This window comes from Pelobates fuscus, chromosome 13 (assembly GCF_036172605.1).
Source record: "Pelobates fuscus isolate aPelFus1 chromosome 13, aPelFus1.pri, whole genome shotgun sequence".
NCBI lineage: Eukaryota > Metazoa > Chordata > Amphibia > Anura > Pelobatidae > Pelobates > Pelobates fuscus.
In genome coordinates, this window is record NC_086329.1 from 40,691,559 (window position 1) to 40,716,752 (window position 25,194).

Here is a 25,194-nt window from a genome sequence, read left to right on the forward strand (position 1 = left end):
TTATTTATGTAATTATGTAACGATATCCGTTAATCCCATTGTATTCGATTTATATTTATGTATGTTTATATTTTTTGATGTTGGTTGCAAGTTTGCTCCCCAATAAAAATGAAAAATGTAAAAAAATGTAGCGGAGACTGGAATTTTGAAGGCCAATAGTTTGCCTAGCCCTCGTTCTACGGTATTTAAGAGCCTCGAAAGGGAACTTTAAAATGAGGCAAGTATCTATTGTTCTCTACCCATCAAAGAACATGCCATCAAATGTCTCTTCTTCCCTAGGAATATAAAAGGGAGTGGGGTGGAACAGAAAATATAAATGCATAGTGACCCTTACGGTACTGTCACACAGTTGGGGTGTATGAGCAAGACATGTAAAACATTTGAAACAGCTGTTCTGTAAAATGCTATATATAAATGCTATATGGAATATAAGTTATATTCCATCTTCTTGGGAGCTATATGCAAAGTAAGCAAGGAGGACTTGTCTGTGTTTTCAGTCTAAGAGATATGTTGAAAGACAGCCATTGTCAAAAAAAAGAAATCGCTCTCTTAGACAGAATTCTGAACAATATCACCAGAAATTATTTTTTTTAGCCAGGAAAATGTCCTTAACACAGCCAAGAACCAGTTCCTGCACATTATCACCATTTGAAGTATGGGCAAGGAAATCCCCAACACCATGTTATTGTCTAACTCTGCTAACATGATCCACAAAGATTACTAATTCTTTTGCACAGTTTGGGATCTGGGGATTGCCGGAATTATTCAGATTCCACACCAACTAAATTTAAAGCAAATCCAGACATCCCTAGTCTCCCTGTAGTTCCCGGAGACTCCCACATTTTTAATGCAGCACCCTGATACCTGCAAATCATATCCAATATGTGTGTGTATGTGCTAGTGTGTGTGTATGTGCCAGTGTGTGTATATGTGTGTGTATGTGCCAGTGTGTGTGTTTGTTTGTATTTGCATGTATATTTATTTGTGTAAATGTGTGTGTGTGCCAGTGTGTGTGTTTGTTTGTATTTGCATGTGTATTTATTTGTGTGTGTGTATTTGTGTATATGTGTGTAAATGCCAATGTGTCAGTGTGTGTATATGTGTCTAGGGTGTTTGCATGTTCACCCTGTGTATATATAATAGTGTGTATAAATAGTTGTGTTCTGTCACAATAATATATCATGTCCTTGTTCATACATGTTTGGTGGCTGTGTGTATGTGCGTGTTTGTGGACACACGTGTGGTGGGGTGCAGTTGCTGATAAAGTCACCTCCCAGACATTAGTTTTTTTTCATGTTGGGGTGTCTGCAAATCAAGGTGACCTTCTAATGTATGACATATGCATCTCAAACCGCTATCTCTAATTTACGCTCACATGCCTGGAATACGAAAATATAAACATATATACCCACTACTCATCAAAAACACCAGAACTGACTCTTTAATTGACCAACTTGCCAAGATAATTAAGAGATTGTCACTTCTATGAAACTAGGTAAGTGCATTTGTGTGTGAATAATTGACAGATTCTTCCAATAGTCGGAATATGAGCAAACTGTAAATTAAGACAAATCAAATTAATTTTACATTTACCAGCCTGACACAAAATAAAGCCAGTTTGTACCTGATTTATCTGCATACCGATATATTAAACAGTGTCTTTGATGATTAATTGTACTTTCCCCCATTTTATACATGCTGCTTAAAAAAAATGCTATCTTCTTATAAAGGCTTACCCACAAAGGAAAGATTGTTGTTGTTTTTTTTTAAAGTAATATTTGTGATGGTCGCACAGATATTTGAACCAAAGAGAAAGGCAAGTGACTGTGCATCATATAATCACATGCTGAGTGATTCACTCATATTAGTGTTTGCTCTGTAAACAGCGGATTGAAAACTAAATGAGCAAAATTTAGGTCAATATTCTCCAATGCAGCTCTTTTCGCAGATTGGTTGTTTTGGCCTAGCATTCGCAATTCCTTTGCGAATTATCCTCTATTCCTTGTTTATTGAATAACCACATTTGTATCCAATCCACCACAATGCTCTTTTTTGTGAATTAACCCCTTAGCCTGTGCTGTTTCTGTAAGAAAAGGGGGGAGGCGGGGATATCTTACTTGAGTAAATGATCCGTCCTCATTGCACTCTGGAATAAACACGGCTTCCTGTGGCTTTTTAGCTTGTTCAAGAGCTTGAGTCCTTTCCATACGACACTTGCTCTGGCCAGCATCTGAGCAGAAAACACACACATTGGAGTTTCATTTGAATTTGTTCACATACATTGTGGCTATAATGCAAAAACACAATATACAAAAAAATAATGGTCTAACTGGAAGTAAAATTCCTTAATTAGATGTCTGATGTGGTGTGCATTAACAAGATCTACAGAATATGTTCCAGTGACCCAACTGAGTTAGGTTTGTGACATTACAGATTCGACACTCTGTACCTTTCTGTGTTGCAATGACAGCAGGATCGCAAAGAATGCACACTGCAGGTTTTGACAGATTTGCACACATTTGTATCAAACTGAATATAAGCAAATTGCAAATGAAGACAACTTAAATGAACTCGTATTAACTGTTCTGACACAAAACCAAAAACCGCTCACAATGAGTTTATCTGAAATCCATTATATATATATATATATATATATATATATATATATATGAGATATGATATTATTTCTGTTTAATTCACTCATTAACTACACTAAATATATGGCTTTAAATGTAGGTACCCAGCCATGTGTGTGACAGTGTTGGAAACCGCAATTAATTACCAAAATCCAAGTACTACGAAAAATATATTATAAAAAGGAGAGAACTCCATCCTGAATGGAATGTTTTTTTGTGGTTTAAGATGGAACACAATGTTTACACCACAACTATTTTCCTTCATACAGATGTGAAGTAGGAGGTATTTTAGTATTTTCTTGCCTTTGCACCTTCCTCGATGAGCCACGCTCAGGGCAGCATCCTTGCACTTGGCTCTCTGGTAGTCACACATGGATTCATAGGTACGGCCATCTGAAGCACACACTGGTTTGGCCTGCGTCCTGGAGCAGTGAGGATTACACTGGGCGTCCCTGTCCCGCTCACTTATTAAAAACTAGAATAGAGATGGAAAAAAATAATCCTGATCAGAAAAATCATATAAGATTACATGATAAACAGCCAATTTAGACACAAAATGTTCTGATAAAAAAATATATATATATTCTTAATGACGAAGTACACATACTCACTAAAACTAGGTGTATACAGTAAATCAGAGAAAGGGGGATTTGTTAATTGTATACTTTGTGTCTCCTCCGAAACTAGAGCATCAAAATATGTGTAGTACCTACTTACCTTCTCCATATTAAAAGTCATAGATGTGAAATGAATGCCATAATTGTGACCTTCTGGTTTGTTTTTTTGAAAATTCATTATTTATTTTTTATTTTTTTGTTAACCTATTTAGCAGAAGTACATATTGATAGTCAATACATTGTGAGTAACAAAATGAAAGGTGTAACATTACAAGGGCTAATCACACATTAGTTGCTTGTTCCTGTGCTTGAGATCTTTTGGATGTATCTCCTGGTCTCGGGTTAGGTTGTAGACCTTCTGTTTTAATGTTTTCACAGTGTATACTTCTTTATTTTATAATATTTATTTTTGTGTAGAGTGAGAACATATGTGAATCTCATATTAGAGATTTAGGAGCTCAGAGACAGCCATTCCGGTAATGAATGAGCAAAATGAAATGAACAATTAGTGTGGATACACTTTTTTTAGTTACTGATCCACATGCACGGCAACAAATGTCACGCAAACTCAGCACGGTCAAAGAATTACAATTAAATTTAAGTCTATGCGGTGTATGTCAGAAACAAGCACAATAGACCATGCATCAACACATGCCACTTCCTTCAAAGCATAAACAATAAGAGGGCGTATCTGCATTCTCTTGCATTAAGTAATCTACTAACCTGATCCCCATACTGGGAATCAAGGAGTATATGTAACAAAATATGTAACAAAATAGAAAATAACCAATAATAGTGCAGATGGTAAAATACTTAGTGTAGGACACACAACAAGGAAATGTGGGGTCACACATTTGTTAGAGCTATAGACCAGCTCTGAGTAAAACAGCTTACATAGAATATTATCCCATTTAGTCCCAGGGATGATATCTTCCTCCTCTCTGAATCTGATAGGGACTGGTTATCCTAAGAGGTATATAGATTCCATAACCTGCTTTGTGCATTCCCTTAAACCCTTCTGAACTTGCACACCAATACTTTTGCATGTGTAATGATACGTTCTAAGGGTTTACTATAGTGTACCACCATTACAGCACTGTTTTCTTAAACTTTTCAGATATTATAAGTCCCAAGTGTCCCCTATTTAAGAGACAGAGTCTAGCATCCATCACTCCACAATATACACTATACTGTCCCTCTTTTCCAGCAACTCTAGGTGTATGTTGTGTAGGAGAGTCCACAGCAATAAAACTCATTAGAACGTGTCTTTGTAGTAAATATGTTTGGAAATTAATTTGTGAGAATAAAACACTGTGATGATGTTTGTTAAAACGATTAGGATTAGCCATATATGCAGTTGAACAACTAAAGGTGTCCCTCAAATGTTGGAAAATATGGACAGGTAACCACAAGTTCTTCCTGGAGGCTTTTATATGCAGGCACAAATAATGAGAAAACCCCCAGCCTCCAGTTTTCAGCTATTACTGAACTGCAAGGCTCGCCATCCTCTACCATAACTAGTTAGAGCAAAGGCCAAATTCAACTGGGATCCCCTAACTAAATGACTTTGTACAGGCAAGCATATTTTTACAGATAAAATTGGGTCTCTTTCTAATGAGCCTGCCTCTCCTCTCGGCCCCATTGAACACCAGGAAGATGAGCATTAATTTCATTCCAACTCTCATACTGTGTTTAAATACGTAGTGGACCTTAACAACCACATCAACCCACAACATCAGGTATTCATAAAGGTAATAAATGGCTTTTTTATTGGTTTTGATGTTGGTTCATCTTGTTTCCTCCCAATAAAAACATTTGATAAACAATAAAAAAATTTAAAAGGTGAACTTTAACAGAAAATTTTGAACATGCCTTTAAATCGGAGATTTATATCAGAACACAGCGCTGAAGGATTTATTCTGGTCTTGGCATTAGATTGCGAACAATAACATCCATAAATGGAATCATCAGTACTCTTTCTTACAAAGCTCGTTCGGTCATTTCAACCTATCTCCCCTGACTCCTTGCCATAATCTATAAAACCAGTGAAATCAAATCAGATTACTTTGTCTCTTTTCAGTGCTCTGGAGATACTATCTGAAGCAGAACTGTTGAAATATTCATTTGTTTATTGGGTGAATGCATTTTTGCACATATTGTTTGCCAAGTGTAGAAATTAATTTCAGGCAGAAGGTTTCTCTCTATAAAATATAGTGTCATCTTAAACTGTGGTGCGTGGGAACGAATCTACACATTAATTATCAGGGCTGGGTCTCTCAGCTTGCATAATATAAATATATATATATATATTTGGTAAATTTGTCAAGTATCAAGGTTCCGACAGTAAGGTTTCAAGAAAATGCTGACTCAATGAACCAGCACAATTTGAGTCCATTTTATATACACATTATCCAATATGACACAGACCCTAACGGGGTTTATCCTCTAAATTTTCAGCTGTACTGCTAAAAAATTCCCACCAGTTAGCTGTTCGTTTATCATCATATTTTTTTCTTTTTTTTTTTAATTTTTATCCAAAGGATTGAAGTATTTTTTGGTATTTCAGATACTGCGCTTACAGGGAAATGGACGTCAACTCTTAAAAATGAATTTAGTACCTGTATGTATTAATTCAAAGGACAATCTGCCTGTGTTTGTTTGATTAGTTCCTGCCACCTTTCACTCTAGGTAGGTGTATGAAATAGTAAACTTAAAACAACTGCAGGTGCACATGCTGTCCCCCTAGATGGCGATAGAACATATACCCCTAAAAAAGAAGTCTCCCCTTGGAGATCTGATACATTCAGTCTTACTTTTTTCCATCAATGAACAAAATGACCAATTCCTTATCAGAGTAAAACTCTAAATACAATCAGGGTTATTCACTAAACTTTATATTTTAGACCAAAATGGCCTAAGTTGGAAAAGTCTCCCAATCAAGGTATTTTTTCCAGCACAGCAATTTTGCCCTAGATTTAACCTTTTACCTGCAAGTCTCCATAAATTCCTAGTTTGGTGGATAACTCACTTTCCCTGTTTTTTTTTTAATGTGTAAATGCTCTCCCTGACGTAGTTCCAGGGCATATGACGGATAAATTTTGAACAAAGCAGATAATTTTTACACCACTAACTACTAAACTTGTGCATGAATGCGCTTCAGCTGGCTTGAATTAATTAAACTCCATTTAATCGGCACCCAAACTATCAATCTGATACAATGGTATAATCCCCACCGATGGATATGTAGCTCTTTAGGGGTAAGTCTTCCAGCTTCCAGATAAATGTAAAAAGTTAAACATAAAAAGCAAACAATAGTGCTGCTTACTGTGTAAAACCCAAAACAGGTAAAAATATAAATGGTAATTTACTCACATTTAGTAGAGCACTAACACCGCTCAAGATATAACGCATGGGTGGTATGATCACTTGAAGAAGCCCCTTGTTTGGCAAAATGCAATGTGTGTGTTTTTGATATTGTTTTTAAGCATTAAAGTGTATTTGGCTTACACCTATATTCTAGTGCAAGACCATTTATTATACTTTTTTTTTATTATTGTTTTTATTAGTCCTGGCACATTTGCAATTCTACTCTACATCCAATCCCTGGCAAGGATTGCCTTCAGATCAATCTAATCAACATTATATCCTTAATGGGGATCATACCACCCAAGCATATTTGACTATCTGCCCTATTACTGTATTTGATATTTTCGGTTTTATTAAATATACTCCTCACCAACTGAAGCATGGATGATTCCACACCAGGATCTTCAAAATAATTGTTTTATTGTACTTAATGCACACAGTATTTAGTGCAACCTGTTTTTTTTTTGTGTGTTTGTTATTGAATTGCTTCTTGTCAGTAAGGTGTTGGGGGTATTCCTTACAATTAGTGTTTGCAGCTTATTTCACTGTTTATATTAATTGATTTCTTAGCGATTATCCTATATTTTGTATTTGCTGTAAATGAAAAGGAACGTGATTCTTTCAAACCAGTTGAAACACATTAATGCACAAGCCTGCTTACTACATAAGAGAATTTCTAGGCTTCCCATTATTTTTCTACAGGCTTATGAGCTCTAGAAACAGAATAGTAACCCTGTGTCCTTAAAATCTACTAAAATATACAGGTACATTCTATAGTGCAACAGGTGTACAGCACCCTACAGAAATATTGTGATTACCCTTCATTCGGTGACCAACACCCGTGCTTTGCCCAATAGTCAGCTTATCGTACATTTTGCACATTGAACAGAAGAATCACATCTACAGAATTTCTTTGATGATTAGAAAGCTCCATAAATTTGAGATGCAACTGGCAGCTATGATTAAAATCATGCTTTGTGTTGTACGGAATAGATGTAATAGTGTTTTTGCTTTAATCATGGCGTCTACATATAAACACTCATAAACATTGTGAACTCATAGTGACCCTCACACATGGCTAGTTGGCGTACCATGTTATTCACACCCTTATGTAGATGAAACATTTTTTTTTCTTCCAAAATCTGCTGCTAGCTCTGTACCCAACAGGCACAGATGAGTCAGAATTGTAATTACCATGCGGTGGATGATGTCCACAAAACTGTCTGAAATGTTTTTTCCAAGCAGAAAGATGATTTAAAAAAATTAGATATTACGGTTAGAAATCAGGCCTGAGAGTGTTACCTACTGCAGATGGTAGTATTATCTATTCTGGATTAGTAACCAGTAATTGACTCTCCAATCTCTATGTATTAATGTCGCTGAATGTGATGAAGCCCTGAGTTTTTACTTTTTACAATTATTTTTAAATTAGAATGCTCATTTAAGCATAATTTTTTTTCCCTCGCACCACATTATTTCAAATAAAAAATTAAATTAAAAAAACATTTAAAATAGTTAAACTTATAAAGACGTGTTTAATTGAACTGTTCTTACCAAATCAGAGTGCATGTGTGGGAGGGAGTGAAGGAGGGAGTAGGGATAGAAAAGTTGGGTGGACAGAGGGAGAGGAATATAACAAAAAATAAAAACCAATGAAAACATATATGAATATGTAGGAATGCAAGGAGGCAGGGAGGGCTGGAGAGAGAGTGCACGCTGACCACATACTTTTTTATGCATCGATTAAACATCAAGCAGCCCGGGACAGAGTCACGTGTGCTGGGGTGTAACTAGCAACTGTGACAAAAGTGCATTTTTCTTGTCATGTGTAGACTTTCAAGCTGAAACACTGCAGATACAAAGTCCTACCACCTTCACCACTTCTGAAAGCCAACCAAGAAATTGTACTGTTTGCCAAGCTATGTTCCACTTGCAGAGAAGGCCTGCTAACAATGTGTCCAAAATCGGACATTTCATATCAACACAGCTACACTATCTCTCTGCATTTTAACCTGATTTCACATTTTCACCAATACAGGACTGTTTTTTTCATCCATACTTGTGGGATGGCACAAGACACTAGAAAATATTTCAAAACCACTTCCATAGCATTTGATAAGGTGTCTAACACTAATATCTTTGTAGCCTGGTAATATCCAAGGACATTTCCCAAAAATTGGGAGGTTTCACCATAACTAATGGATACAAGGATTCATCCCTAGATACAGAAGGCTTTAGAAAGATGAACACGTGATCATTATAACAGATTGTAGCAAGACTGAAAAAACACATACATACTATAAATATATTAAATATTGCATTAGATTAAAATGTATGTATAAACTTTGATAAATCCAGCCTGACATGAGCTTCTCTATTCTAAGAAATAATGTTGTTCCTCATAAACTAAGTAGCTCGTCTGTAAACAAAATAAAACCCATTTTTCCATGTACCGAGCCAAGAGGATGTAAAGAAGGATTGAAGTGCATTTAGTAAATAATGGATACTGTATTTTAATATAATTTTAAGTAGTACGGCCAAGTATCATTGGAATGACAGTCCTTAGAGGCATTCAGAAAACATCCCCCCCTAACGATATGTAGGGAGAGAAAATGATTACAGGGAGTGCAGAATTATTAGGCAAGTTGTATTTTTGAGGATTAATTTTATTATTGAACAACCATGTTCTGAACCCAAAAAACTCATTAATATCAAAGCTGAATATTTTTGGAAGTAGTTTTTAGTTTGTTTTTAGTTTTAGCTATTTTAGGGGGATACCTGTGTGTGCAGGTGACTATTACTGTGCATAATTATTAGGCAACTTAACAAAAAACAAATATATACCCATTTCAATTATTTATTTTTACCAGTGAAACCAATATAACATCTCAACATTCACAAATATACATTTCTGACATTCAAAAACAAAACAAAAACAAATCAGTGACCAATATAGCCACATTTCTTTGCAAGGACACTCAAAAGCCTGCCATCCATGGATTCTGTCAGTGTTTTGATCTGTTCACCATCAACATTGCGTGCAGAAGCAACCACAGCCTCCCAGACACTGTTCAGAGAGGTGTACTGTTTTCCCTCCTTGTAAATCTCACATTTGATGATGGACCACAGGTTCTCAATGGGGTTCAGATCAGATGAACAAGGAGGCCATGTCATTAGATTTTCTTCTTTTATACCCTTTCTTGCCAGCCACGCTGTGGAGTACTTGGACGAGTGTGATGGAGCATTGTCCTGCATGAAAATCATGTTTTTCTTGAAGGATGCAGACTTCTTCCTGTACCACTGCTTGAAGAAGGTGTCTTCCAGAAACTGGCAGTAGGACTGGGAGTTGAGCTTGACTCCATCCTCAACCCGAAAAGGCCCCACAAGCTCATCTTTGATGATACCAGCCCAAACCAGTACTCCACCTCCACCTTGCTGGCGTCTGAGTCGGACTGGAGCTCTCTGCCCTTTACCAATCCAGCCACGGGCCCATCCATCTGGCCCATCAAGACTCACTCTCATTTCATCAGTCCATAAAACCTTAGAAAAATCAGTCTTGAGATATTTCTTGGCCCAGTCTTGACGTTTCAGCTTGTGTGTCTTGTTCAGTGGTGGTCGTCTTTCAGCCTTTCTTACCTTGGCCATGTCTCTGAGTATTGCACACCTTGTGCTTTTGGGCACTCCAGTGATGTTGCAAAACTGAAATATGGCCAAACTGGTGGCAAGTGGCATCTTGGCAGCTGCACGCTGACTTTTCTCAGTTCATGGGCAGTTATTTTGCGCCTTGGTTTTTCCACACGCTTCTTGCGACCCTGTTGACTATTTTGAATGAAACGCTTGATTGTTCGATGATCACGCTTCAGAAGCTTTGCAATTTTAAGAGTGCTGCATCCCTCTGCAAGATATCTCACTATTTTTGACTTTTCTGAGCCTGTCAAGTCCTTCTTTTGACCCATTTTGCCAAAAGAAAGGAAGTTGCCTAATAATTATGCACACCTGATATAGGGTGTTGATGTCATTAGACCACACCCCTTCTCATTACAGAGATGCACATCACCTAATATGCTTAATTGGTAGTAGGCTTTCGAGCCTATACAGCTTGGAGTAAGACAACATGCATAAAGAGGATGATGTGGTCAAAATACTCATTTGCCTAATAATTCTGCACTCCCTGTAATCACTGTACAAAATGACAAAATCCAGTCATGTGCAGGGGGTTAGAATTATGTGGACATAGGGACAGGGACACAAACGGGAACATGATAGCAAGCAATAAATGCATAACTCCCAAATGTCCCTATTTAGGAGGAGCAGTCCCTGTTTTGAGCCCAAAGAGTGCTACCCCTCTTACCCTAATGTCCCTATTTTCTATAATAGAAATAGTTCAGATATCAGTCTGTGTAAATAAAGATACATTGTTCTTGTTCTAAATTACATTTAAGTTTTAAAAAAATAGAATTTTTGTTTAAACAGACTTTGTAGTCAGGGAATTTACCAACTGAGCTACCTCACTGGTTTATAATTAGTAAGGCACCCAACATTTGCCAACCCCGTCACCAGACTCCCCGTAAAGTATTTAAAGGTGTGAGAGCTGTGGATTTTGATGGATGTATAGGGTTAGAGGTAAAATAAAAACGAGAAAGTTTAGAGCACATTCATTTGCATGTTTACCATGAGATAGAATTGTTCACTGATACTCTAGGAAACATATTTGCAAGGCATTGATATGGTAGCCAGGAAGAGATTGTGAAACTGTATAAATGCACAGAAAATTTCACAATGGGGAAAAAAACTTTTTGGAATTATTTAAAGGTTACATTAATAGAAAAAGCACTTTAAGCCAGTCATAGCCCAGTTTCCTGAGATCATGACATCAATAAGAAATCTGGTTTTTAAGAACCTTTATGTGATGAATCAGCAGTTATATATCCTGGCCCTCGCTTTCTGTTTATCTTTGGTCCGATCAACATAATAGGTGGTTCTGCGTAGTGTCTAACATTTTGAAAGCTTGTTTTAATTCTATCCTCCCCTGATGCCTTTTGTTTTCTCTCTGTGTCTCATTTTATTGATCCTATCTTCGTGGACTTCTTGTGTTCGTTTCAATTAATGGAAGGCCTGACATCATAAGAACGGTCTAACCCTTGGCAAGAAATTAAATGACGGCTATTAACGGTTATGCCTGGGCCTGCTAGACGCAACTTCCAGGTAAAGGACATAAATCTAAGAAATCTGAAAAAACTTGGTCTTTCTGACTGAAGATTAAAAGCTGTGCTACATGGAAAAACAATTACTAAGTTGATATAAAAGGCAAGCAGGGGGGACATCACGAGGTTAAAATGTTGACTTTTAGTATCAGTAGTGCAATGGGTGAGTTATGGGGCCATGTAGACTGACACTATACCCGGTGTGTATCTTCATGAGAATCTACTTCCACTGAGTTTTTACAAAAATCACAAGACGGATTATTGAAGCATTTTTTCATTTTTGCTGGTTTTCTACTAATAAAAACTAACAGGGTTATTGACTAAAGCGGGAATTCAAAGTAAATTTGACATTTTAGGACAAAATGGTTAAACCGGAAAAATAGCTGATTTAGAGAATGTTTTCAATGAGCTAGTTTGGCCTTTAGTTTGAAAATCATTTTAAATTCTCACTTCAGGGAAAAACCCTGTAAACTGACTGGGCAGTGAGATAGATTTGAGCTTCCAAACTTCAAATCACCTACACCTGTGCTCTTCAACCCACACCAAACAGTCCATAATTTAGGGATTACCTGGGTGTGTATAAGGTGTTTAAAAACAAATACCTTATCCACCTTATACACAACCAGGGAATCCCTGTTAGGTGTGCCTTGAGGAGAGGGTTCAGGAGCACTGACCTAGACAACCTAATCACCAGTACACAGTAAAGGTTGTTTGCTTGTTGTTTATTTTTTTAATGCGCAGTGGATTCTAAGATATGCTGAATTTGAAAACATGTATGTCTATACTTCCTAATCTAGAGCACGCACCTGATCTCTGTCTTTTTGATTGGTTGCTTTCAGAACGGCAAGGCTGCAGCCCTGGATGCAGTGGGTGATGGATGCTAAGAGGGAGTTTTCCCCCATTTTAGCTTCACACTCCTATTTACCAGTGTGGACAAGTATCAGTCATCCACCCTCACAAGATGCACTTTGAAAAAAATGTAAATAAATTTAAAAAGTTACAAACTGTCCAAAGTGCTGCGTCATCACTGCTACAGATTACAAAGTGTCCAGTTTTTAAACATTTCTATCTGTGAGCTAAAATGAGCCCAGACAATGGGTGAAGCAGACTGGCAATGCCTCAATCACAATCTCACAGATAATCCTAAGGAACATTCATGGCTTCAGTCTAATTAGACATTACGGCCTCAATTTAATAAGCTTTACAAATGATTGACTACCATTAGAAAAATGTATTTATCTACAAAAATTCCCAAATACTTTACTGGTGTCTTCTGTAGATAAATTACTTGAAAAACATGGCTAACAGTATTGAGTCATTTGGAAAGCTTATTAAATCAAGGGCTATTTTATTTGTCCATCATTTTTTCCCCCCTTAAAGTTCAAGCTATGTGGACCTCACAGTCTATGTGCTTGGTACCTGAGGACCAGAAATTATTTACCCCGGTCAGAAAGAGTTCACAGCGTGATACAATCAAAACCCGCAACTTTATCCTTGCAGAGAAAACCACGAGAGTTAATGAAATTACGAATCCAACTCTATTAAACAAACTGCTATGACAATTAACAAATGCACTCTTCCAAGGAAAATACTTATTAAATGCTAATTAATGCAGGTATAGTCTGGAATAATTAATGGGCTCAGACAGCTCAAATTCCAGATCTAAATATTTTGGACACCATTTAATGTATATAAATAATTATAATTTCATTTGGAGGTAGACATTTTACAGGACGTTAGTGGTGTATTGTGATTTGAACCTACTGTATAACAGCTTATTTTTGTTTGTTTGTTTCTTTTCCTCGGATTTGCCTAATCCATCTATTCATTGCTAGCTAATTGAAACATTTATCGATCAAAGCAAAGGGTCTAAATTCCCCAGTGAAACGTCACAAAGCTCTTCTCAAATTTGCCACTTTAAAAACTTCAGTCATATTTTTTCAGGAAATGCATTTTCGGCAATCCGATGCTCCTAGATTCAGTGATTCTAGACTCCCTACAGGATACTGTAGATATAATCCTGCAGGTATTGCTTCTTTCATTGCAAAGTTCTTTTGTTTTGTGTACTTGGCCCATGAGCTTGACCCAGAAAGATTTTTTTTTAATTTTTTTTAAAGATTACTTTAGTGGCAACCAAATTTACGTTTGCCAACATTGTATCCCCAGATTTTCCTTTTTAATCACCTGTCTCTTTCCAGAACAGTGTATTGCTCCTTGGCAGGGGGCTTCATAAATTGACACTTCAACCTAGATTAGACAAGGCATTGGCACCATTGTCTCACCTTGCCAGGCAATGGAGCAATCTACATTTCCTCATTGAGACACACTGGCAGACTGCTGGAGTATATATCAGCCCATGAAAAGGATTATACTATACCTTTCCTTTATACTCCCACATAGACATGCTCCCTACCTCACACCACACTCTCCATCTTGGTTTGAATTCATGTCATGGTCAGACCTTACACAGAGCTCCTCGCCTCTACATATGCCCTGCCTTCCTGCACTAGTATGTTTTTTGACACTTAACTCCTCAGTCTTACAGAACCCCATTTACCTAAACAAAAAAAATTAGGGAAGCCCTTCACAATTACTTCACTGATAATGACCAGGGTTGGTATCTACCTTCCAACTGCTGTAGGAGGTCCATAACATTGTTACCCTGGGGGTACTCATCAGAGAGAGAGCAAACAAATAGATCTCTCTCCGGTTAAAACTGAGCTCTTCAGTGCAACTCAGAGTTGGTATGATCACCTAAATCCTACCTTTCCCTTTGATAGAATTTCCTCTGACCATTTACTCTCAAATCCCAAACAAGCCATGCAATGAACAAGAAATATTTATTATAAACATGCCAACAAAAGTGGCAAATATCTGGGAAGAGAGTTAAAGCATCAACTCACCTTTATCATCAAAAATAAAAACTTCCTATGCCACAAGACATCTCATAGCATTCACCTTTCCATGACAGAACCAGATAGGGTTGTCCTCTTTCCCCTAGTTTGTTTTCCCTCTAGAGCTATTTCTCCCTTTCATTAGGGCTAATGGAGAAATGGTTTACGTATGGTTTACGCTCATGGACCCTACCACTTTTCCCTATGCTCTTTTGATGGAAGACAATCATTATAGCTTTTTCCTCTAATTATCTCAGACAAGCAAGAAATATTTGAGTTGCTCTCTCCTTCCACATTCTACACCCTTTCCTCCTCATTTATATTTAGTTTTAGCAACAGTCTTTGAAATATCTGGGTCTATAACCATTCCTTTACAATTTATTTACTAGCAAGTTCTCCCTCATTCTCAAAATCCCAGAGAGGGATCTCCATACTTGCACAAAAGTGAGAGGAGAACAGGAGAAAAAAGGATATTGGTAGAGTATCCTATGGAGTGGAATACTATTAATGCTGTAGGAAGCTGAAGAAATACCTTCGATCTCTGTAGGGGAAGGGAAAAAACCTAAGACAAGGTGCCCTAACAATCTGTGCCTTCGAGGGCACCCCTTAAAAGTAATGCCTAATATTCCCACTGCAATAGGATGAAACCTCCCTCCAACATCCTGAGAAGTATAGCAAGAATAGAGTTAAACTGCTCATGATAGGTAGTTGTTAGTAGAAAGACTGCTGGTACAGTGGCTGTGGATAGCGCTAGTCAGTGCCCCTTAAATTGCGACATATCCCAGACAAATGTTGGCGAATACCTGGCTGGGACTCCCAGATACTGCTGGGCACTCTGTACCCGATTTATTGTCTTAAAACTACAGCTACCATGCACAGTTTAGACAATAGTCCCCACATGTGTGTGGGGTACTTTATGCCAGCCTCAGACAAGTGTTGGTTTTATTCGATTTGATTTATTTTTTGTTTTACACACAAGTGTTTTTGGTTGTTGACTCTCATCAGTTTTTATATATTAGAAATTTATCATTAAAAGTTAAGGTTTAATATTCACGCATTAAGGTTGCACATTAGGTTCTCTACTGTACCCTTACCGTTTCCCCCAACTAGTAGAGTATTCCACTCCATCGGATACTCTACCAATATCCTTTCTCTCATGTTCCCCTCACACGTTTGTGCATTATTAGTGAATCAATTTCACTAGATGTTAACACCCACTCAGGAGATAAGTTACTGCATACCTTCTATATTTATGTTAAGATCTCCATAACTGAAATAATGACTATATTACTTGCTTGGGTTTCATCAATTACATCAATATCAATGTATGTACTAGACTTCAAATGTGCTTCAAGCTGTCCTAATTGTCATCACCAAAACATATTTTCAATCTTTTGGTCTCTTCTGGTCAAATTTATTTGAACAAACCATAAGCCCAAAATTAAGCTTAAAACTCTTCCTCTCCCTAAAAGACTTTGGAGAGAAAGAGTTTTATTATGAAGCCCTGTTATGTCACAACTGAGATTTTGCACACCCTAGTAGGCAACTAAAATATAGCTAAAGGTCATACTTTTAATTTTCTAAAATTCTACCTAGTTTAGTTTTAGTTTTGGCATGAGGAATAAATATGTAATCAGTGAAAAAAGCTATAGTAAGGTTAATGTCAGGCTCGGAATACAATGATTTGGGACATAACCAAAACATGGGGTGCATCATTCAAAAGCCCGAAAGCACTGGTGTACTATGCAACCAGAAGAATACAGAAGATGGAAATGAATGAGAGACAAAAGATACCACTTATGAAGAAAAAAATCAAATTTTAACAGTTGAATGGATTAAAAAAAAGACTGTAGAAGAACGTGTTAGAGAATACCATAAAGGGATGACCATAAGTTAAGTGGGTGCTTCATAAGCAAATTTCTGGTAAACGTTAAGAAGATGATGGTTATCTACTAAAACGTATTTAAACAAAATCTGTAGTGCTCTGGAAAAGTAATTTTATACCCCAGATATTCAAGCCATATAATGCCAATTGGGCAAATGTAGATGCTGCACCCATCCGTAGGGGATATTTTACCAGCTTGGCACCACTCATGACATAGCTCAAGGATATGAAATGGTCTCTTACCACGTGAACAAGTAACAGCTCTAGTACCATCATCACACAATACTGAAGTAGTAACAACACATGAGGATTGGGAGGTGTAAAAGTGTAAAAAGATAAATGCCCTTCTAGCCTATTACACTAAATGCTAGCTGTGGAATAGTGTTGTATTTGTTCATATGTGTGTTGTAGTATGTTGGGTATGTGAGTGAGTAGTTTGTGGTGTTGTATGTGTTTTGTATATATGAGGGCTGTGTATATGTGTTTTGTATATATGTGTGAATGTGGGTGGTGTATGGAGCTGCTTGTAGAATTTTGTGTGTGTGTGTATGTGACATGTCCTTCTGCGCGGTGTTGTTTGGCTATGTTGGGGCTACATGGGGTATTGGGTATGGGAGGCTGCTTGTGACATTGTGTGTGTGTGTGTGTGTATGTAGGTTATCAGTGGTGGTTAGTTTGTGGGTCGGTCATCTCATGTGACCCCTGTCTATAGAATATGTTTTTGAACTCTTGGAAAAATTTAGGAATTAATCAAAAATGTTTTTGAATTATTTTTCCAATTTGTAACTCTTTGCAAGATGACTGTTCCTTTAACAGTATGATCATCAAGTTAAGGTATGTGTTCATCTACTTGTTTGCAGACACAAATTCGTTGAATTAAGAGTTTCCTTAAATCCAGTAAAACAGTGAACCTGCCAGGAAAAATCCACACAGGATATTTTTTTTATTCTTCACAATGGAATTATTTCTCATACTTGGTTCATGGAAGTTCAAAATGTGACTTCTCGTAAAATATCCTGCTAACTACTGTGGCCATCCCCGGAACCTGGAAATAAAAAAAAAACATAAAACAAACAACAACCAGGTATGTCAGCAATCGGTAGTTCATGAGTGTAAGCAGAGTTTTATGGCAAAAGAGCCAACAGCAACTGTCCGTGTAAAGATGTGCCAAAGACACGGAAAAGAGCAGAAAGACACACAGTCATGTGTTGAATTCAAACCCTTAATGTCTAAAACATGTAAGCAATGTAAAACGGTGAAGAGGAAAGGGCAAAAAAAATAACCCCCCAGCAAAACAGAGGCCCACAGCAGGTCTAACCACACAGACACAAAAACAATCTGAAGTCTAATATCACAGCCGAGAATAGCCTGGAAAGGAATACACATAGAGAACCACCAAGCAGGAGGAAAGGCAGTTAAAGGACCCAGGGAAGGCATAAACAAAACTAACAACACTGGTTGAGAGTGTTTTAGAATACTAGATATGCTATATTTGTGGCTCTCTGGTCCCTGACAGCATGATTTCAGGCTAATTGATATTATTAGTATATCAGGCAAATAATGAAAAGAACTTGGATCATAAATCTACAAAACTTTAACAGTTAACAGCAAACTAAAAGAATTTGTCTCCTTCCAAGATTTACATAAAACAATTACTGATAATGGACATATATACGATATCATGCACACTTCCCCTACAGATGTATTAGAGCTGCAGAAAAACTATTACTTTACTGTTTGATCAATAATTGTGTACTAAATTCACAACAGAACCACTGTTCAAAGTATCAAATTCATATAGTTTGTTTTTCTAAACAGGAAAGTGATGCTCAAGTTAATCCCATACAGGCAGCATATACCGATACTAAATATGACAGAATTACAGTAATTACATACACGTGCTAGCTTAATATTTGAAAACATTATGCATTATTCCTTAATGGCACACTTCAGACCCCTTAAGCACTTTAGCTTGCTGTGCGAAGAGTGGGTCCTCTTTTTTCATTTTAGAAAAAGTGCAGATTTCAACAGAAAAAAAAAAAGACTTTGATCTGCAGCTTTTGCAGGCTGTTTTTAGAAATATTCTCAAATGAGAAATGCATGATCAAATGCATGCATGTTTTCATTGGGAGTATATCTACTAAATAGTGCCTATTTTTTTGGGGGAAGCCAATGGGATGCCCCTTTAATCATTAGGATAATTAAACATCCATACATCCCCATGTTCAAAGGAGAATTTATAACAATTAGCATGTCAGGTGACCGTACGGTTAAAAAGTCATAACTATAAGCATGCGCAGTATATTAGGCAACAAAACACAAAACCTTCTAAACATCACTTTAAAAATGCTAACATACATTAGATACAAAGTGCAATTTTTGCTCCATCTTAACAGATGTATATGGAGCCGTGGAAAAAAATCTTCAAGGTGTACATAGAGACCTAAATAGGGTACAAAGAGGACCAGTTGGCATTGCATTAGGGTGTGCCTGGGGACACCCAACACAGCTCATGGGGAGACACCCAACACACACCTATGGTTCAACTAGCATTCACGTGCAAGATCCTACAAACTAGTGTAATAGCATAAAAGTGATGACTTGTATACCGCTCCTAATGGGTTCACAGGCAGGTGTGTGCAAACATGTAGCATGGAACGCCAAGCCTTCCTTAAAAAGAAGTATCATGTTTGGTAAGGTTTTTGTAAAATCTTTAAGTAATTTTGTCATGTAAGCTTTGAATGTATTATGTACACATAATATAATAAATTATAGATCACAAACACACTTATGCATCGTTATATCACACATATGTTCACAAAGGGTTTGTATTATTTTTACATCCTGAAAAGTCATTATATAAAGGTATTTTATTATATACAGTAAATAGCTTAGCTTTACTTTAATGAACAATAATGACCTTTTTGAAGAGTTTTCAATATTATCATCTTTAAAAAAAAAAAAGCCCCAGCTAAAGAAGAGTGATGTGCATGCCTACACTTAAAGTTGTATATTATTATATATATATAATATTTTATATAAATCATTACATAAACCGTTTCAGGGAAACAAAAAAAAAACATTTTAATATTTCTGTATACTGTCCACTAGATGTCACTGTGAGAATTTAACTGACTAATTTCTGGTTAACTATACATTGTGTTTTCTTTGAGATAACGAATAGGATAGAATTTTTAGAATTTTAAACACTTTTAAGCTGATTTTCTTTTTATCCTGATCAAGCACAAACAACAAATACATCCATTTTCCATAGCAAATAATATGAGAACACAAATAATAGATAGCATTAAAATGATTTAATTATATATTTTCTATAACAGTTTTGGTAAAATTCTTGAGTTGGGGTCATTCATCAAACTGCAAACTGTGCAAACAACCCAACATATTTAATATCCATTCTAGAGCAAAACGCAAAGCAGTTTTTTTCCCACAATCTAAATTTCATATATGCAGTCACCACAACGGACTGCTTGGTGAATACAACGCTATGCAAAGTTTTGAAATAGAAAGCAGAGGGAAAAGTGGCAAGTGACATGTAGAGAGCAAGGAAGGGGGACAGGGCAAGTGATGGGGTAAGGGCTGTGGAGGGGAATGGGGCAAGTGACGAGAAGAGGGCAGGAGAGGGGGACAGGCAAGTGACGCACTGAGAGCATGGGAGGGGGACAGAGCAAGTGACGCACATAGAGGATGGGAGGGGGACAGGGCAATTAATGTACAGAGAGCATGGAAGGGGAACGGGGCAAGTGATGTGGAGAGGGCAGCGGAGGGGAACGGGGCAAGTGACAGGGAGATGGGGACGGGACAAGTAGCACACAGAGAGCATGGGAGTGGTACTGGGCAAGTGATGCACAGAGAGCACGGGAGGGGGATGGAGCAAGTGATATGGAAAAGGAAGTGGAGGGGAACGGGGCAAGTGGCACACAAAGTATAGGGAGGGGGACGGGGCAAGTGACGCATAAAGAGCAAGGGAGGGGGACAGGGCAAGTGACACACAGAGAGCAAGAGAGGGGGACGGGGCAAGTGACACACAGAGAGCAAGGGAGGGGGACAGGGCAAGTGACGCACATAGAGGATGGGAGGGGGACAGGGCAATTAATGTACAGAGAGCATGGAAGGGGAACGGGGCAAGTGATGTGGAGAGGGCAGCGGAGGGGAACGGGGCAAGTGACAGGGAGATGGGGACGGGACAAGTAGCACACAGAGAGCATGGGAGTGGTACTGGGCAAGTGATGCACAGAGAGCACGGGAGGGGGATGGAGCAAGTGATATGGAAAAGGAAGTGGAGGGGAACGGGGCAAGTGGCACACAAAGTATAGGGAGGGGGACGGGGCAAGTGACGCATAAAGAGCAAGGGAGGGGGACAGGGCAAGTGACACACAGAGAGCAAGAGAGGGGGACGGGGCAAGTGACACACAGAGAGCAAGGGAGGGGGACAGGGCAAGTGACACATAGAGAGCAAGGGAGGGGGACAAGGCAAGTGACGCATAGAGAGCAAGGGAGGGGGACGGGGCAAGTGACACAGAGAGCAAGGGAGGGGGACGGGGCAAGTGACACAGAGAGCAAGGGAGGGGGACTGGGCAAGTGACGCATAGAGAGCAAGTAAGGGGGACAAGGCAAGTGACGCATAGAGAGCAAGGGAGGGGGACAGGGCAAGTGACACACAGAGAGCATGGGGAGGGGGATGGAGCAAGTGACGCTCATAGAGCATGGGAGAGGAACAGGGCAAGTGACGCACAGAGAACATTGGAAGGGGGATGGAGCTAGTGATATGGAAAAGGCAGTGGAGGGGAACGGGGCAAGTGGCACACAAAGTATAGGGAGGGGGACGGGGCAAGTGACACACAGAGAGCAAGGGAGGGGGACGGGGCAAGTGACGCATAGAGAGCAAGTAAGGGGGACAAGGCAAGTGACGCATAGAGAGCAAGGGAGGGGGACAGGGCAAGTGACACACAGAGAGCAAGGGAGGGGGACGGGGCAATTGATGCATAGAGAGCAAGTAAGGGGGATAGGGCAAGTGACGCATAGAGAGCAAGGGAGGGGGACGGGGCAAGTGACACATAGAGAGCAAGGGAGGGGGACGGGGCAAGTGACACATAGAGAGCAAGGGAGGGGGACGGGGCAAGTGACACATAGAGAGCAAGGGAGAGGGACGGGGCAAGTGACACATAGAGAGCAAGGGAGGGGGACAAGGTAAGTGACGCACAGAGAGCAAGGGAGGGGGACAGGGCAAGTGACGCATAGAGAGCAATGGAGGGGAACAGGGCAAGTGACACACAGAGAGCAAGGGAGGGGGACGGGGCAAGTGACACATATAGAGCAAGTAAGGGGGACAAGGCAAGTGACGCATAGAGAGCAAGGGAGAGGGATGGGGCAAGTGACACATAGAGAGCAAGGGAGGGAGACGGGGCAAGTGACAGACAGAGAGCAAGGGAGGGGGACGGGGCAAGTGACACATATAGAGCAAGTAAGGGGGACAAGGCAAGTGACGCATAGAGAGCAAGGGAGGGGGACAGGGCAAGTGACACATAGAGAGCAAGGGAGGGGGACGGGGCAAGTGACACATAGAGAGCAAGGGAGGGGGACGGGGCAAGTGACACATAGAGAGCAAGGGAGGGGGACAGGGCAAGTGACGCACAGTGAGCACGGGAGGGGGACAAGGTAAGTGACGCACAGAGAGCATGGGAGACTGACAGGACAAATGATGCAGAACGGGCAGGAAAGAAATATAGGGCAAGTGCCGTGCAAATAGGTAGGATTTACAGTATGGTCTGGAGTAACACAAAGAGGTGATGAGAAATTGATGTAAGAGGGGAAGGTATAGGGCCAGTGACACTGAAAGGGGACATTATGGGATTAATGACATGAGGAGGGGAGGGTGCAGAGAGAGTAGAAAGGGGCACTTACAGAAAATGCTAGATCTTGTATAAAAAATGGGGAGATGTCTAATGCAGATAGAATAGTTGTATTTGTTTTACTTAGGATGGCATGTCAAGCATGTCTTCCACCGGTAACATCCCTTAAACTGGGATTGGGGTAATGGAATAATAGTTTTAGTTATTCTAAGTACATTCTGGGAGAAACTGTTCATTGTCTATAGGTTATTATGCTGCTTGCAGTATCCCTTTAATTTGACGAGAAAGAAGGCCAAATTGTTCATGGTTTCTTAGGTCACATTGTGACTGCTTGAATAACACTTAAGTAAAACGATTTCTCAATTTGTTTCTTTTCAGATGTTTTGAAGAGACAGGTTACATATGGAAAAAAGCTGAACATGAGGTGATAATACGGCTAGACACAAATTTTCCAAGTGTCCATATAAGAATGAATGTAAAGGATTAAGGGATTTTATTTTCAATCAGGTCATCCAAATGTTAAAAACTAAAGCAAACGGTTTACTCATTTATCTGTTGTTACAAATAAGGAGCTGTTAAATGTAAAAATGGCCCTTTCTAGTATATCGAAACAGGGAAATTCTGAGAAGTGTAGATTTTTGAGGCCCCTTCCACAAACACTCAAAATGTTGACATACTACTTATCTTTAAATAAGCCTCCTGTCCAGATCATACTGTTTCAATAGAAGGGAAATTGAATCCCTGGTTATCTAGGTGAGACGGAGTACACTAAAATTAGATGCAGAGTAATGCAAAGAATTATGTTATATCCTGATATGCTTTGCTTTGGTGAATAAAGCATAGTAAACTATACTTTAACTATAGATTCAGTTATAAGAAATAAAAAAAAAATTCCAATTCTTTTATTTTTCATTCACATTTTATTCCTGGCAAAGCCAAAGCATACTATGTAAACTATATTAATCCACACTATTCTCTGCACACATATGGCATTAATTAAGGAAAGACCAAGCACCCATGTGATGTCGTTTCTCCATAGATGACTGTGACAATGATAGGTGCACAGCTCTTTCAGTAGCCTGCAAAGAACTACGGCTGGAAGGTAAGAACTGAATGGTCATATAAGACCTCAGTAATGGATCTCTATAAAAAACATAGTGGCAAGCATTGCATATACAGATACTTCTTGGAAAACAATTTTATAGGCCTCAAAATGCACCTTAACTAGAAAAAAAAAATGGTCACGGTTTAAACATTTCACAACATGTTTAGCGGTTATCGTGCAATGATTCTTTGGTTTTGGTTATATCATTTTCTATCAGTATGACAAAATCAGACAAGAAAAATTAAATATTGCTACCCCAAAGTATTTCTGAAGCATTACTTGCTATGGTCAGCAGTTCTGGTCTATCGCTGCTGCTTCAGCAAATACTTCTGCATTTGAGAGCAGTAGAGAAGGGGAAGTCAGAAAATGGTTTAGCACCGAAGGCGCCGGTGGACCATAATCATTTAACTGAGATTAAGTCGTTTTTGATACCCACAGTGTTACTTGAATGGGGGAAAAATTAAGAAGTTTTATTTATTAAACATCAATTTGTCTTGAACTGAAAAATCACATTTCAAAATTTAGGTGAAAATTTCTGATTTGGAAAAATGACCCTTCTCCGCAATAGGCAGAAGTTTTGTGAACCTGAATATAATTTGTTATAATTTGTTGTTTGGTGAATAAACTCCAAAGAGTCAACCATTGAGAGTTGAAGAAAACAGATTTCACCTTCAGCAGATGAAAATGTTCTTTTGAGTGGGAACAAATTAGTTTGTTGACCCAAGTACATTACCTCTTTTGCAGAGAAGGCAGGTGAATTGATGTTTGCGACCACCCTCAAATGCCTGTAGCCACAAGTTGTATATATGAATCTGGGCATCTACCTCTCTGTGGTTGCACATGTCTGCACGTTTGTGTGTTGATGTAATTTGTAAATATTTGTGTTTGGACATATCAATGAATCTATGTATGTGTAGGTGTAGATATAGGTATTTGTCACTGAATCTATGTTTGTAAGTGTGTCTGTCTGTGTTTGTGCAAATATATGTCCAATCAGACACAAAATCCACCCGAACTTGGGCTGTGGAGACACCCCTGGCATATGGTGATGGCTGCATCAAAAATTCACACCAATAAGTGAAGTGCTCGCTACTCTTGCTCAGCAACATACGGTCTGTGCAAAGCATGGATCTCACAGGAGATCATCTATCTTCCATGCCGAAGGAGTACTTTATGGGCAAAGACATAATCTTGCAGGATGCAAGATTTACAATTAAACCTCTAACCTCCATAACAAAAAACATACATTTAAAATCCGAGGCAATTATTAGAAACATATGAAGTCACAACAATCTAGAACAAGATACATTAACATATTTTCCTGCAAGCTTTTAAACAAGGGCTTTCTTGCTTTCAAGGGGGTGAAAGGCTAAGCTTTTTCCCAGCGGTATCACTAGGAGACATGGAAAAGCAGGCAGACATTAATGCTACAAGAGTCCTCTTAGGCTTTTTTCCTCTTTTCGTTTACACTTGTTCACAGCTCTCAATTGCTATCCGTTTCTTTCCTGTATATTGTTCTCATTGTTGGGGCTGTTTAAAATCCCCTTAGAGGCTGCATCTGGCCCTTGCGCTAATACTTGGACAGTCCTGCTCTAAGGTTTACCCCATGCCGAG

At 38.7% G+C, this 25,194-nt stretch overlaps 1 protein-coding gene across 3 annotated transcripts in view; it reads right to left on the reverse strand.

Annotated features, from left to right (window-relative positions):
- The window catches only part of SMOC1 (SPARC related modular calcium binding 1), a 177,975-nt gene that overhangs the window by 122,325 nt on the left and 30,456 nt on the right, over positions 1-25,194 (reverse strand). For all 3 annotated transcript variants that reach the window (XM_063439986.1, XM_063439985.1, XM_063439984.1), the window contains exons 2-3: positions 2,940-3,111; positions 2,118-2,230 (exon numbers count right to left, since the gene is read on the reverse strand). In XM_063439986.1, coding sequence (XP_063296056.1) covers positions 2,118-2,230; positions 2,940-3,111 — 285 coding nt within the window. The remainder of the gene's footprint in view (positions 1-2,117; positions 2,231-2,939; positions 3,112-25,194) is intronic.